Source organism: Dermacentor andersoni, chromosome 10 (genome assembly GCF_023375885.2).
Source record: "Dermacentor andersoni chromosome 10, qqDerAnde1_hic_scaffold, whole genome shotgun sequence".
NCBI classification, from domain to species: Eukaryota; Metazoa; Arthropoda; class Arachnida; order Ixodida; family Ixodidae; genus Dermacentor; species Dermacentor andersoni.
Window position 1 is genome coordinate 132,920,210 of NC_092823.1, and position 16,637 is coordinate 132,936,846.

At 47.4% G+C, this 16,637-nt stretch overlaps 1 protein-coding gene across 4 annotated transcripts in view; it reads left to right on the forward strand.

The window, feature by feature from the left end:
• The first annotated feature begins 6,958 nt into the window (after positions 1-6,958).
• The window catches only part of LOC126545112 (venom metalloproteinase antarease-like TfasMP_A), a 129,691-nt gene continuing 120,012 nt past the window's right edge, over positions 6,959-16,637 (forward strand). Inside the window, exons 1-3 of one of the 4 annotated variants that reach the window (XR_011890685.1) lie at positions 6,979-7,465; positions 7,867-7,988; positions 9,098-9,187. Coding sequence is in view for 3 of the 4 variants with exons in the window: in XM_055078222.1 (XP_054934197.1) it covers positions 7,442-7,465; positions 7,745-7,988 (268 nt within the window). In the remaining variant the exon portion in view is untranslated. Of the gene's footprint in view, positions 7,466-7,744; positions 7,989-9,097; positions 9,188-16,637 lie in introns of those variants that run through there. The other 3 variants (XM_055078222.1, XM_055078223.1, XM_055078224.1) reach the window with 3 other exon arrangements.

A 16,637-nucleotide genomic window follows, 5' to 3' on the forward strand; every position in this document is an offset into this window, starting at 1 on the left:
CGGCGGTAAGCCCGTTCTGCGCGTCTTCTAATTGCTCTTAGACACTCATATTCCCCGTCGACTGCAGCGTATTCAATTGGAACCATGACTTGCTTTGTGCCGATCTTGTAAGACTCACACAGTATATTTGCAAAACTTTGAAAGTTCGGATTTTCGCCCAATGAGTTACATAAATGGTGACGAAAACTTTGCCAATTAGTATATTTTGAGTAGCGCCGGTACTTTCACTCCGTATGAGACGATGTTTTACCAGGATCGGGAAATGATCACTACCATGCGTTTCTATGTCCGTTCACCATTCAACGCCATCAAGAAGGTCTTGTGAGCAGAGCGTAACATCTATACAGCTTGAGTAACGAAACCCGCGCAAGAACGTTGGAGAGCTGTCGTTTAACCCGACCATATTACTTTTTTTCTGCGGCAGACTCTATAATGCTTCCGCGGGAATCGTTATATTCACTGCCCCAGATGACGTTATGTGCGTTGAAGTCCCCACAAACCAGCCCATGTGAGTTTGCGATACCAAACACATTCACCAAGCTGTCTATTGATATTATGCTAGAACAGTGTAGATAAAGACTGATCACTGTGACGCTTGTATTTCTAAAAGATATCTTGCATGCTATGAACTGCGGTATATTTAAATCGCTCGACTGTATTAAATAGGACAGCAGGTCTTTTCTCACGCATAACATCGCTCTGCTGCTTCCAGCAATGAGCGATGATTTAGATATAACATAGTTTGAAAGATGAAAGTCATCTCGTACGCCTGCCTCCTGTATACATAAAACAGGAAAGTTATGTCGAGCTAATAGTTTGCGAAAATCAGCTGATTAGTTCGAAGGCTATTACCATTCCACTGAAATATGAAAACATTGTTGTAACGATTATTCATTGTAAGCTTGCCGCGGGGCCGTTGGTGGTTGTGGAAGCACCAACGATTCCATAGAAAGCAGTGCCTTTACCTCTGGTAGGTTGTTTGCTTGTAGAATGGCACTGAGAATTGCACGCAGAGCTGTGAATACCATGGGCAGGATCATCTGTACCACGGGTAAAGATGCGTAATCACCAAACGACGCTGAAGCTCCATGTGTGCTCGAAGTAGGTCACTTTAAAGCTGACTGAGATGGTCGCTGGCATGACTGGTGTGGTTGAGGCGAATGCTGAGGTAGTCGCTCAGATGTTAGGTGAGGTTACTGTGTCAATGGCAGAGGGTGTTGCTGAGAAGGTCGGCGAATTTCACTCGAAGCCTGGGCAAGATGAGTAATATTTTCTGAAGGTGGATCCTATCGCTCGCTGTCAGAACGTTGTCGACCTGAGTGCTTTAGAGCTGCAGAATAGTTCATATGGACCCCTTGCTCTTCTTTTCTTTTTTGGGAGTTGGAGGCGCGTATCTTACAGCATCAAGGTTGGGTGGGTGCGCATTACGAGGAGGCAGCCTTCCGTATTATAACTCATGTCTGCGTAACCTTGAGATAGCTGTGCTCTGAGGGCACCCGGAGTAGGAAGCTGTATGGTTTCCACCACAGTTGGCACACTTTGGCTGACACAAAGGCTTGCACTCCGAATGGTTGTGGTCTTCTGAGCATATCTTGCAGCGACGTGGACTGCGGCAGTTCTTCGATAAATGTCCAAACCTCTGGCAGTTGTAGCATCTCAGAGCAGGACCATGATATTCTTCTACGGGATGACTCGTGAAACCTAAATGCACTCGTTGCGCCATTGGTTTGACTTCTCTGAAATGGAGAACGACGGTTCTCAGAGGGCGTGATTCTACCTCTACGTCTTCTTGGCGATTGTAGCACGCCTGACAACGGGCAGATGTAACGCCAAAATCCTTCAGGAAGTGAACCAGTTGTTCTTCTGGATACTCAGCTGGCACATAGCGTATCTTGCCAACATTCTTGGTATAAGATGCCGGAACGAATGGCTTGACTCCTAAACCAGCCACTTCGCTCATCGACAGCAGATGTCTTGCAGATGAGACTGAAGTAACTTTGACAGAGAAACTTCCATCTCTATTAACGCGGAATGACTGTACCTTTTCCTTTGCCGCGGAAACAATTTCCGATGCAGCGCGGTTTGGATTCACTTGTCAGAAGTTTCGTCCTTCCGGTGAGGGTCGAAAAACAACTGGAATTCCCTGAGGCTGCCTCTTTTTATACGTTACCAAGGATAACGGCGTTTCATCGCAGTCTATGTCTTCATCTTCACTTCGCTCATAGGTAGATGTCCTGTCGTCGTCAACCCGTGGTTTCTTGGCTTCCCTCTCGTTTGTCTCATTCATATTCACTGAAGGTGCGCTGGAAGGTAGGGCAGCGTCGAAAACTAGCGTCGCCGGCTCGATGACATTAGGCGTGTGTTGTGGCACTTCCGACTGCGGCGCCGATTCTGCGGCACTCATGCGCCTAGGAACGCGCTGTCAGACATATGGCTCGTGACAGTGTTCTTTGCTGCCTACCGCCGTGGTAGGCGTAGATGCGCTGCGGATCGCAGCAAAACCACGCAATCTTGTGCGTGATCTTTAGCACATAGGTATCCCACGGGATGTCTGTTCTCTCTAGACAACAGTGAAGTCTCAACGCAGCACTGATTCTTCGAAGAAAACAGAAAATAATATCTCACCGAAGAAGCAGCAGCCGCTCGGAGGGACTTCTTCTTCTGGCTAATGAGTCGCGTGATTCCTGTCTTATAAAGCTCCTTGGGTTGCTGCTTCAATAATTCTGTAACTGACTCTTTGCCGTCATCGTCCGACACGAATCTGGTTCCCTTGAGTTTTTTTTTTGTTGTTGTTGTTGTTGTTGTTGTCAATTTTCCCAAATTGCGGAAGTAACAAGGCGACAGGTCTGGGCTGTATGGCGGATGTTGCAGCGTTTCCCATTTGAACTTTGCCATTACTGTGTTAACCACATCAACGACGTAGGGACAGGCACTGTCGTGGAGCAAGGTGACCCAATTCATCAATTTTCAACGTCGTTTGTTCTTGATTGCGACACGCAGTCGATCTGGCGTTTCACAATATCGCAAACGATTGATAGTCTCTCCAGGTTTAGCAAATTCGATTCGTAATGGCCCCTGACGATCGAAAAGATAGTCAACAACACCTCTCCGGCGAAAATGACGGCCTTCGCTTTCTTTTGGGGTGGTGAATTATAATGTTCCCACTGTAAGCAGTGCCATCGTGTTTCAGGCTCGTTATAGTGGCACCATGATTCGTCCCCGGTAATAATTGCAGACAAGAAGTTATCACCCTCATTCTGTTACCAGATGAGATGAGTCAAGGTAGAGCCGAACCTCTCCGTCTTCTGGCGGTGGTTAAAGATCTTGGGCATCTATTGCGCACACAAGGACCGATAACCGATATGTTCATGAATTATGGTGCGAGCCGAACCTTGACTAATTGTTCGCACGCTCTGCCAGTTCACCCATGCTTATACTCCGTTACTGTCTAATCAACTCGTCAACCTTTGCAATTGTGCTGGGGGTGATTGCACGGTGGCTTTGGCCCGGTCTTGGATCGTCTTTGCAACTTTCAGGTCCTTCTTTGAACCGTTTGCTCCAACGCTTCATAGTGGCCAATGAAACGCAATGTTTAACGCACACGGCAGCCATACGGCGACTAAATTACTTTTGGGAAACAACTTCAGCCGTCAAAAACCTCGCGTCACCACGCTGTTCAACTTTTGGAGCGTCCATTATGTCACGCAACCATGTTCAACCCAGTGTATGAGAGCATTAAAGAACATTTATCCTCACACCTGCCTGTCACTTTTGTAAATGCGAGGTGCCTGTGTGCTATACGCCCATGCCTGGCAGATAATGAACCGAAGCATTATTGCATGGTGTGGGTTGGTTCCTCACTATCATTTGACTCGCCCTCGTACGTTAGAATTGAGAAGATACCATGGAATATAAGATGCGAAGATGTAGCTTGATAAAGGGCAAAAAAGTGTCACTAGAAACGAAGTTCACTGCACGTATACGCAAAACCTCGCAACAAATATTTAAATATGCGTATATGTCTCCAATAAATTTGCGTATCTAAGAATAAGTCACTGTATATAATGCGTCTAACAAGAGAAATAAATATGTTGGCCAAACAGAGATTCACAGGTCACATAATCCTAAGCCCCCCCCCCCCCTTCCCTCCACTCCCCCTGACGTATCGCGCGCGACGGAAGAGGGCCCGCTTCGTCCCCGCTTTTCTTCCTTGCGCACACAAGACTGAGCCACCATCATCGGCTCACCCATGCCACCCCCCTACACTTTCACGCGCACATGCAGCATGCGGTGCGCGGCCACGATGTTATCGCCCATGGACTTTATAAGGAATGCGCCCGGAGTATCCATATAATTGCTATGGCAATAATATATTAAGAGTCTCCGGCAACTATAGCGTCCCATGGCCCATTACTTTCCGCAATAGGAGTAACAAAATCGAACTTTCACCATGCGACAATTCGCTGCGCCGCAACAATGTCTTCTTTTTTTTCGTGGGGCGGAGCACCGAGATGAAAAAAAAGGCATGTTGGCAACAATCGAATGCATTCTTTGGGCACCTAATGTGGCTACCGAAGTAATATCGAACAAAACGTGAGACGCTTATTCCACCGAGAGCCATACTCATACTGCTCGGTATCGTACACTGGCGAGACAAGACTTTCCGGAGAGTTTGCGCTCAAGCGAACCTGTTGCAATCCGTCGAGTGACCGCAGTGATGGCGGCGAGCGACCATTGTTTCTTTACTTTTCTGCTAGCTAGAAAGCGTTGAAAGCTCTGCAAGGCGAAAATCCAGTCGGCCAGAAAAAAACGAACACGCACAGAAGTGCGCCGCGCGGTGGTCGAGGCAACAGGAGAAAAACGCATGCGCTTTCGCTGACTCTGGCAGCCCGCGGGTAGCGAGAACAAGAGAATTGAAGAGGTTCAACCTGTCCTCGCGACTAAAAGTCAAAGTGCAAAAGTAAATAAGAATGTAATTACCTCTGTTGGCTTCAGTGTCTTCACATGGATGCTTTGGCGCAGAAGAAAAAATTGTTGATATTCTTTTCTGTGACATGACGGCACAGATGAACCACCACAACGCTTCGTCTCACCGGACCTCACTGAGTGCTTTTCAACTTGTCTGATATTGCGTTAATTTGGCTTGTCTCGTTGTATGGTCCGGTGTACGAATTTAAAAAAGTTGACGCAAATTTCGCGTCCATTGTTTATAACAACATTAAACCCACAAAGTTGCCGAATTGAAAATATAAAGCACGACTTTGGAAGTGTCAGTGCACCTTTCGCATCAAATGTTTATGAGAACTTTATCGCCATAAAGTTTCGCAAATGAAATCCATGCGCTCCGTATATTCCGCAGCATCCGCGAGATACCGCGACAAGCCCGGTCGCAATCAAAACGCCCTTGAAAATTTGTGCTCGGATGGGGCTACTTGCCCTCATGTGACTCCCGGTACATAGGCGTTGCCGCGATATTAAGCAGGAGTTTGCAATGTTCGCGCTGAAATATCTTTTCGAGCGTGAAAAAGGCATTCTAGCCAAAATCCAGAACGATTTCCGGCGCCAGAGGTTGTTTGGTCGGCGGTGCATGACAGCCCGAAAAAATTTCGGGGAGGCTGAAGACCCATGCCTACCGCCCCTGTCTACCTACTGTGAGTAATTGGTTCTATCCGACCGCCGCACACTCGATTTTTCTTTTATAGCAGAAGCCAAAAACGAAGCGAAGCAAGAACCTACCTACCTATCTACTGCAAAGCGCCCGTGAAGTACCAAAAATGCTTCGCACTAAAATGCATGGACACCTACGTAAGTGTAATCAGGAGTGGCGTTTCTCTTTATTATAGCAGTTTCTTCAATATATGCGGGTTAAATATAGAACGACGTTCTACTGTATACTGCCATTAAATCGAAGTTTCATATATTTTCGATCAGTAATTTTTACGCAATATGTTTATAATATTTCGAAATTGGTATAAGGCAAATTTATCCGAACCGAAACTAACAGCTGCGCTGCTTTCTGTAGATCCATTTTTTTTTTAATAATAATAGTGGAAGAGATACGGACCGAGGCTTGAATGGCTCGTCGTTTTTTAGGTCCTGCTATATATCTTTTGCGCTGTTTTTCTTTTTCTTCGTAATGGCTGTATATGAAAATTTTCATTAGTTATCTCAACAAGCTATTGAGATATCTCATGTCAAGGCATTTGTCGAGTTAATGCAAGGGTAAGTTATATGTCATGCGCTTCAACTAGCCCGCCCATTTTTGATTCACTGTAAAACGTGCTGTCATTCTTGAATTCTGGGCAAAGTAAAAACTGCAGCAGCTCAACCGCAATTCAAAAGTTCAAACTGACTCTAGCTAAAGAGGATGAAGGCGAAAGCTTGCACGCTCACGAGGTATCCATTAAAATATTTAAGATTCTCGTTCGAATGCGTTCCTATTACTTGCTTTCTCTTCACTTGCTTTTCTCTTGTTCGGTTTCTTGGTCACCTAGACATCGCCACTGCTTCTGCGTGTGATTAATGGCACGTTAGAATGGTCGTGGCAAGTGAAGGAAGACCCTTAAGACGCATACGCAGCTTCACAGAAGGATCTTTAATTTTAAAACTTTTTTCAACGCGAACAGCGATCATCGAGCTATTTTATTGATAAAGAAATTCATGCCTTACTGGCGCATGCGCTTGAATTCTGATGGCGTAACGCCGGTCGTCCGCCGAATTTTTCGACCCAAGAGCCACCTGAGGGTTTTGCACTTAAAAGGCAAGCCTGTGCCTGCAAAATCAGCTGGCGGGGTGCAACACCGCGGGAAAGGGTTGCTTATGCTCTCCCACTGCTCTTCCGCGATCTTCTCGCACTTCGTTTTCTCGGCAGTTGTAACGAAAAAACAAAATGAGAAAGGAGGAAGGCCCGCGAGCAGGACTAACGCTATTTTGTAGCGATGCCTTCCGCTGGTTTCTTTGTCACTCTATGATCCGCCATTGACAGCCGGGTGATCTCACTGATAACGTGGTCGGAGCATCGCTCCGACCGCGTACGGAGCGTGAACAGCTCGAAAAATAATAGCATAATAAAAAAGTTTGCCTCTGGCCGCGAATGTCGCGTGCTCTGACATCGGTGGGAAGATGAGCAATGCAGGGGGCTGCAAGCAGTCACCCTGATCACACGCGCGTGCATATCGCTTGCGAGAAATTCTTGTTTCTTGGCCGGAATTTTTAGGGACACGCCCACCATGCTCTTCGGCGCCAACGGCCATCACATTAGACGCTTCTACGCACAAAGCAGGCACGAGAAGCCCGGATAGACGTCTCTGACGCCAGCACGGAGGACGAAGAGCCTGCTTGAGGCATTGCCGCCGCTGATGCCAGCATGGCAGGCAAGTCATCTCGCGAGATTTCGACGATGTCTGTGTCCAACCCCTTCTAGGTCCTCCGCGCTGGAAACATGGCTGGGAATAACTCTTTCGAGGTAGGACCGAACATTTTTTATTCATCTAAGGGTGCTAAAAGACCCAAGGTAGGATTAAGCACTAGATGAACAGCTAGGCTTGTTTTGGTTCTAGCAGTTAACGTCGCCTCGTATCTGATGACCAAAGGAAAACTAAATATCTGTTGCATATTCGTCTTGTCTGTATTTTTGGAACCTACTGAGAAGGTGAAATGACAGAATTACGTGCAGAAATAAAATGCTATGACTCGTATTTTCTTTTTTGACGTATTTTTTTCTGTATTTTGGTCGCGTCAACAGCCGGCGCTTTCGCTGTTATCGCTTCGGCTGCCATTCTGTTCGCCTGCTGCTGGCGCTCTCGGCACGCGTACATGCCTTTGCCTTCTGCTGTGCGCTGCAAGGCTTTGTTTTTCCGTGGCCAGTGTTTCACCGATGCAAGGAAAACGGCGGAAAGACCATATCCGGAGTTCTGCGCGGCTCATTGGTGGGCTACCACGTAGAGGGAGAGCATGGCCACTTTTTTCTGCTTTCAAGAGAATGAAACGTAAGTACGCTTTTTATGTTGTCTATATGTACATATTGAACAGTTGCTAACGCTATTGAAACGACCTTCAGATGAAAAGAAGGGTCCTCCGCACGCGCTACATTTCTCTGTGCAGTATAACGACATTGAAGCTGTATATCGACGAGTCGAGTGAGTGCTGGCTAACCCGCTGACGGAAATTGCGAGTCGTTAAATGTCGGTGACTGCTGTTCATTGCTGTAATGAATAAAAAATGATAATTCATCCTTGCTGACAATGTTTGAATGCATGCTGCACGAACGAAGTCAAGTTAAATAACACTGTGTTTCCTATTGGTTAGGCAGTGCAAGCTGCCTTGGGCTTCGCAAGGTGCTGAAATCAATTGAAGTGCCACTGCGCAGGCGCAAAGGGAACTGCAAGCGCTGTTTTTTTCTTGTCTGCTACGGTGCCGGGCGCTTTTTAGATTAGGAAACGAATGTGTGTCGCCGAGAACAACCTGTTCGTCAGCTCCACTTCACCACATATTTACCTGCGATGTGCAATGTTCGCGGTTGTTCACTGGAAAAAACTAAGCAGCCACGCATCATTTGCTGAGAAAGAGCGAACTTGCATTCCATGCAAGTAGACCTGCTCATTGTGTACGAATGCTCTTACGTCGGCGCCTAGCGAGCCACATGCTGCTGTGTTTCCGCAAAGCTTGATTGGCCTGTGCAACACAAGTTCCAGAGTAGGAAATGCTCGGGGACAGTTGAGCGGAAGCTTCGAATTTTTGGAAGCCAGGCTTCTTGCAATTCCGGCAAAAAGAACGACAGCGAGTAAATAAAAAGTTGAACAAACTAATACGTCAGTGCCTCGTTAAGTGAACGGTAAATTCATGGACCCAGATAATTTTCAGACAGCTGTTGAGATAGCAACCGTACGAAAACTGTTACTTCAGTACACTAGCAGCTAAAATTAGAACTGGGCTAGTAGCAGGTCTTGTCGCATACCTTTAGCATACCTTGTACAAGACAATGAGAGTTAACCCGCGTGAATTTAAAGCACTGTTTCGTGAAGACAGCGCTGAAATTTATTGCAGCGATTGTGTTGTGTTCAAGCACATAGCTTATTGCTTCCATTTTCTTTTTCAGCCCAGGCAACTCCACCTCACCTGAATCGCTGACTTTTTGCATTGTATCTCTTGCTCAGAAACGTTACTAATAAACATGCGTAGTAGAGCACGTTTCTCAGCCTACCAGTGTCCTGCGGAATGGCCTCAGTGCACTAGGGCGGGATGACTCTCGTACGGAAGGGGATGAAAGGTTAAGATGCGCTGCTGGCGCTTACTGCATACGTGGACAACCGTCAACACACAAAAAAATTGTCAGTACATGAAAAAAAGAGGCTGAAGATGACAACTGTTAGAGCATAACAGACTCCAACAGAAAATACTTGATTTCTATTGGACTCGTACTTGGTTCCTCTTGCGTCTCCCCCCCCCCCCAAAAAAAAAAAGAAAGAAAGAATAGAAGTCGCGCGCTAGTCGAGCGCATAGCAGACTGCAAGGGAGTGGCGTCTCCTCCTCGAGCAACAACAAAACCGTTGTAATGCCAGCTTGATTATTTTTCTTAGGAGCATAGCCTACCAGGTACCAGAGGAGAAAGTGGCGTTCGTGACGCCATTCCAGTTTACTCGGGTGCTATACCAGCTGACATAGCCGCGGGTTAAGTATTTCCCGCGCAGCTCAGACTCACGTGCGGCTCTCAAACACGCGCGCCGAATCGCGTGACAATGACGAGGCAGCCTATGCATGTCCTTACAGCAATATCAGGACCCATCGCGGCGGTACGCTCCCCTCACACGAAGATGGCTGGCAAATCGCTCGCCGTAAAACTGTAATCGTGCGTCCGGCTCGGCCGCTGGAACGTAACAATCGGTCAACATTTCACGTCTGCAGCATGAGAGACCATTTGGTTGCAATGCGCGCCATTTACGTCTGCGGTAACGGAATACCAACGCGACTTTTTTTTTCATTTGGGTTGACACGTGGCGTAACGTCACAAGGGAGCTAAATGTAAGCATGCAGGCCCGTTTCAATGTGACACTGCAACAGCGACTTATAAAATGTGTTGTCCATAATCCATCGAGTTACGAGACTTTTCATCCTGGTCACATCCTTGGCGTCAACTATCGCACTAGTGGTTTCACGTGTTAAGAACACGTGGCTAAGCTAACTTGCTGCTCGTGCAAGATAGTTACTGCTCGCCCCATGTGCAACAAAGCCACAACTCCTTTCACTTAGGAAGGCTCCAAACTGACACGCAAAATTCATTTTTACAGACTCCTCTTAGCAGTGGTTTCTGATCAACCAAAGCTGCAATCGGAACTGTGCCATATAATTGTGCACAGGAAATTACCGTGCCCAGCTGCCGATCAGCGTCGGTGTGATGGCAGCGATCATCTTACGCATCGCAAATTATACAACTGACCAGAGAAGGCGAATTCGCTTTGCTGCAACTATGGTGACAAGCATTTCACGACAAGTCGAAAGTGTTCTGTACTGCCAAAGACTATAAGGCACATCAGGAATTACCGACGTCAACAGAAGCTAGCCCAGCGGCAACAAGACCACGCCCAACTACGGCAAGGTAATTAGAGCGCAGAGCAAGGTAGACCCGAAAAGCCAGGTACACACGACATCTGTCGTCTTAGGCTTCTAGCGCTCGGTCGACGAACTTCCTTCGTATAGCAACGCAAACACAGTCTCGGTTACAATGGTTTACATCTAAAACTAATGTCCCCGACGAGCGATCAATACGTGAGGCAGGATCCCTGATGCGCTAACAAAAGCACTGTCAACTAACCCACCAATAACGCTACCTAAACGTACGCATGTACACCGAAGATATGACAAAGTCCTTCGCGTGCGGCAACAACGCGCAAAAATGCCTCTCAAGACAGATCCCTCGCGCACCATGCGTGTTGAGGAGCATCAGCTGAAGAAAATTGCCGAACAGGTCCCGGTAGTGGGGATGCATCCTTCATCTACTGAGCGTGCAAACTGCTCCCATCAAACAATCTGGACGAGTCTCAGTACAAACGTCGCATCCATCATCCAATACTCCACGTAAACAGCAATTCATGCAGACAACCATGTCATTTTTTTTCCGCCGGGTTCCCCCGGTTTGGCTTCTTCGGTAGAATTGCCGGGGAATTCGGCGGATGAGTGCAGAACTCCAGAGGAGGCAATCAGTCACCGCTATACGCTAGACCAGTTATTTTGCTGCAGGAGTCTGGCACAAAGAGGCCAACTTTGATCGGCCACCAGCTTACTGCACCCTTTCCATACAACATGTGCGTCCCGGATCGGGATCGCTACTTTTACTTCCCATGGCTAAGTGTCAGGGATGCTTCCTGGTTTTTTCTCGGTTGCCTTATACTGCGCTCGACACTTCGGTGTGGTGCACAAGTTTGTCGCAGGACGTAGCAGGGATTAGTCCTTCATTAGATACAAATATACAAGCTCTGGTTATTTTGGTCTATGCGAGAACTGTCAGCACTACCAAACATCGAGTGAAAATGTCGTGGGTGAACACTTCACAAGACTCTACCCACAAGACCGCATAAATATAGGCGGTGATTTTAACGCCAAGCATACCCGTAGTAGAGTCGTGGGTATGATTCAACAGAGACACGTGCTCAGCACTTATGACAACAAATAACAGCTTGACTCTCTATTGCCAATGAATTAACCTTACCGATTTGCTTTGGACAACAGTCCAACAGGACACTTTCCCAGACCTGATTCTTTTGATTCATCTTGCAAACATTCTACGTATCTGAGGTGTAGTTATCATTATCCATAAGCAATGTTTTGGGCCACTGCAAGGGCGCAAACCACTGCAACCCCAATGCTGCTATCGAAAGGAGGAGCTTGTACGTGCCGCAAGATGCTTAGCGGGTACTACACACCAAGAGAAAGGAAAAATCTCGTCAGACAAAATCCGTGTGGCCAAGCAGAATGCCGCAAATAATCTTTCTGTGAAGTTTGATGTTCCGAAGGCGGACTGTCACTTATTGACGCTGTGGAATCGCAGGCTTCGTGCCCTTAAGGCTTATCGCCGCTCCCGTCGTTACGTCGTAAGCGCGTTTCCACTTTATTAACCAAAGACGTGGATTAGCACCGTACCCTCCTTGCTGTTCGTTATTGGCAGCTCCTAAGTAAGTCATTCAAGGACACTCTTCATATGTCTAAGGCATGGTAAAACTTGAAAGCCATACCGGGACGCAAGTCGCCAAATCCGCCAGCGCTAAATATGGCACTGAAGTTGAACGTTTCCCCGAAACGTTCGCATCACAGACGGGAGAGATATTTTTCCCCAGGCAGCACAAGCATCTGCACTACCCGTACACATGCAACTCTGTATGCGAGCACAATGTTCCCTTTACTGAACACGAGCTGGAGGCTTCATTGGATGGGTCTAACCACCGCAGCGCTCCTGATCGGGATAGAGTACGGTACTCCGCTCTTTACAATTAACCTTCCCCAGTCACATAAAATTGCGCTTTTTGCAGAGATTAGCAAGTACTCGGCAACGACCCGTCTACATTGTTCATGTAAGGAGTCCGTGGTGAATCCTATACTGAAGTCAGGCAAGCCATTCCGATACCACATCATCGAAGGCCGACATCTATGACATTGAACATCTTAGAATAGTGAAGCGAATGGCCCTGCCAAGACTGGAATGCTACTTAGAGAAACATAACGTCCTATCTTACACTCAAGTAGGATTTCGTCGGGTTTCTTCACGAAGGATATCCTTATAAGGATACATGCCAACGTTCTCGCAGAGCCCAGCCGGGCCTAGCTTCGAGTTATAGTCAAAGTACACATCCGAAAGCTTTTTTTTTTATTCTATTCCGCGTGCCTCGATACTTGAACGGCTTTTCACTTTGGGTGTAAAACTCTCTGTACGTTTGTTAAAGCATTTGCGGCTGAATGTCCTTTCTCAGTTTTGGTTGGAAATACCGTTGGACACCGGCGATGTAACGTGACGGGCGTTCCTTAAGGCATCATTATTTCACCGGCCATATTCAGTGTTGCTGTGTCAACACTCCCGGTGCTACTGTAGTCAACACCTAGGCTAAAGCAAGCTATATATGCGGATGACGTCACACTCTGGACCTATCCTGGGCCACCTGGAGAGCAGGAGATGGGGCTGTAGACAGGTCTTGGCGCAGTCCATGGTTACATTCGCGCATGTAGAACGCAAACCGGAAAAAAAAAGAGTACGTCGCAGTCATTGGCGGTCCGAAACAAAGGGTCGAGGCGTACCGCAACCATATTAATTTTCTTTTGGCTGATTTAGCCATCTACCGCACGGAGACAATACGTATACTCGGCATGCAAATTGACTAGGACGAGGGTGCTATAAATTGGCTTCACAGCAATTCCGTCTGGGTACCACCAAACATCACATCTCCTTTGGTTTACAATACGCGTATGCGGATTCGACGGGTCTCCGTAAAATTGCTCTTGGTCTGTGGTATCGAACGATCATGTATGCTTATCCTTATATGCACAGTGCAAATGCGCAAACTCTTTAGTCGAACGAATTAACCCTAAAACAATGCGCTTGATCACTTGCCTACATCGCTGAATTAGATGCTTGCAGTGGGGCTAATGCCTTGTGAGATTTGGCAGAGCAGCAATTGCAAGTTCAGCGTCTCCCAGGACGACAGCTCACCACCATATCCTGCACACATTCGGCCCTTCAATAAACTACCTCGATCCACTCCTGCATCGGCGTGGGAACTCATTGACTTAGTTCATGGGATGCCTTTAACGAAGAACAGGAGCACAGCCAATAGGTCACACCGTAAATCAGCTCCAAAGCGTTACCTGAACTGTCCAGTAAACTTGCTCTCGACGGGGTTATACAGCTTCACACTGGCGCCGCGCTTTCTGAACAACGTGTTGCTAGAGCATGCTATGACGATCACGCAGCTATCACCACTGCCTCACACGTCTCTACCGATAACACTGTCCTTAACTTTGAGCTCACGGCATTACACCTTGCCGTTACTTGCATAAAATGCACACAACATTAATTTTTTTTGTGCTTACTACGTCTACGCAGCTTCACAAGCAGCTTACACCGCTTGCCGTACCGGTGGGGCGCAATACGCCACACCTAAAGAACAAAAGTCCACAAAGGAACGGCTACTCTATAAAAATTCAATGGCTTCCCACGCGCGAGGAGATCACTGGAAACGAAATGGCACACCCAGCTTTTCTTTGGACACATTTGCCTCAGCCTTTCAAGATACGGCGCCCCCGTGGTAAGCAGCAGCCGCCGCAGAACAACGTCCCCTCCCCTCCCTCGCATCACCCCCGCGCCTCGAGCGCGACAGAAGAGGACGCGCTTCCGCTCCGCTTCCTCCGCTCGCGTACGCGAGATTGAGCCGTGTTCGCCGGCTCACTGACTCATGCACGTACAGCATGGGACACGTGGCGACGATTTCACCGGCCGCCCTTGGACTTTATACGGATCCTCACGGCGGTGCCGACGCCGACTGAAAACGTGTGCCTGCAGTGTCCACAACGTTGCTATTGCAATGAAACCAAATAGTTTCTGCACTGTCGGTTTAGTATCTAACTTTTTGCAAGACAAACTCACCCGCCGTGGTTGCTCAGTGGCTATGGTGTTGGGCTGCTGAGCACGAGATCGCGGAATGGAGTCCCGGCCGCGGCGGCCGTATTTCGATGGGGGCGAAATGCGAAAACACCTGTCTACTTAGGTTTAGGTGCATGTTAAACAATCCCAGATGGTCCGAATTTCCAGAGTCCCCCGGACGGCGTGCCTCGTAATCGGATCGTGGTTCTGGCCCGTTAAAGCCCATAATGTATTTTAAACTTTACCAAGACAAACTTGTGCCCAGAAAGAGAACTGACACATCAATCCACACGATAGCGGTGCTCACGGTCATGTGTCATCGCAATCTGAACTCGCGGGTCACGTCCATTGGCTGTTTTTACACACTGGAAGTTTAAAGAGCGCAAGAAGACGATGACGAATATACACGTACACACGGGACCGGCGTTCCTAAAAACGTGGGTGCCATCGTACTACATTGTAGAATCACAGCCAAATTTCGCGGCAAAGCAACTTTTGAATGCGAGTCATTCCGAACCTCGCTAGGCTTTGTGACCGTGTGTACTGCGGCGTGGTTGTTCTCTAGCAGAATATGCCGACCAATCACAGCGGAGGACAAGCCCAGTGCGCGCCCCTGGGTTCCATGCACCACCACCAGATGGCGTTCGCAACCGCGCATCCAAAATCCTGGAATCGGGGAAACATGGAATCTGGAAAGGAGAACTTGTGCCAATGCTAACGTTCGCAGATGTCATTCTATGTCTAAAATCGAATATCTTGTTGGGGTTGTAAGTTAACCAAAGATCGGCAGGCCGGTTGGCTTTGGGAGCCCACGGTAAATTAAACCACAAATGAGGCAGTGCAGGGTGACATGGCTTGGGCCTCTTGAACACAGAGAAGCACAGAGCAAAATTAGTTTTGAAGAAATGCTTAGGAACATTGATGAAAATAATTGGGCAGCTAAAGTACATAAGTAATCTGTACTTGAAAAGCGTAGACACATAATGGAGGAAGAGGTCAATAAGGTTTGCAACAAAGTACAGGGTGGTTAAAACTGCAAATAGACAACCAGGAGTCGTCGGAAAGAAAGTGAGAGAGTCAGAGACGGTTAAATTGATGAAAAAGAACAATGGAGATTTACAAGAAAAGAAGAAAAATTAGAAGGGAAATATCTGATAACACAAAGGGCAGTGCCTTCTTCTTTGAGTCTCGAGCCGGTTGCCTAATGACAAAACATACCGGAGCAAATATTCGGAACTAGATCAGGCATTTGTATGCTGCAGCAAAAATATAGAGACCACTCAGCACTTCCTAATGGAATGCGAAGGGATTCACCCAGTGGGAAGGGTATGTACCGTACACCTTCCATAAACGCTTCGGTTTAACGTGCACGGCAGCGTCAAGCGGTCAGCAGTCGAGGTAAGCAAGAGACATTTGGAGTAATGGTGGGGAAAAAAACAGGGAAGAGATTGATACTATAGGGTCTCTTTCAGTCATATCTAGCGCGGTACAAGGTAGATATTGAAGGGTAAAAAAATAGCAGTTCCGCCCCAAAGGCGAAGCACCAATTGCGATAGCAAATTAGTAGATAGCTGTACGAATTAAAGATAGTTTTATCGGCCGTATAAACTTGTAATCATTCGCTTACTAAATTAGCAATGATAGAATATGTAAGCGTTACTCAACGAGGACGTAGAAAGCAACAGACACGCAGAGACAGCGCTGTCTTTGTGTCTGCTTCTTTCTACGTCCTTGCTCAGTCGCGCTTACACATTCTACCACGTATTCAAACCAACTAGCCCGTCAAAAATGTTTTAACTAAATTAAACCAGTACGGTGTAATGCGCGCACAGGTAAACATGAACGCCTCTCACAAGATGAGCGCGGAAACTCGCTGTGAAAATTCTGGAGTGAGAAATCTCGGCAGCAGCAAGCGAATTGACCTGAATGTATGTCTCGCTTCAGTGTGAACGAAACGTCGAAAGTACAGCTCATACGAAGCTAAACGGCACTACGCGCACTCTGCAAACATCGC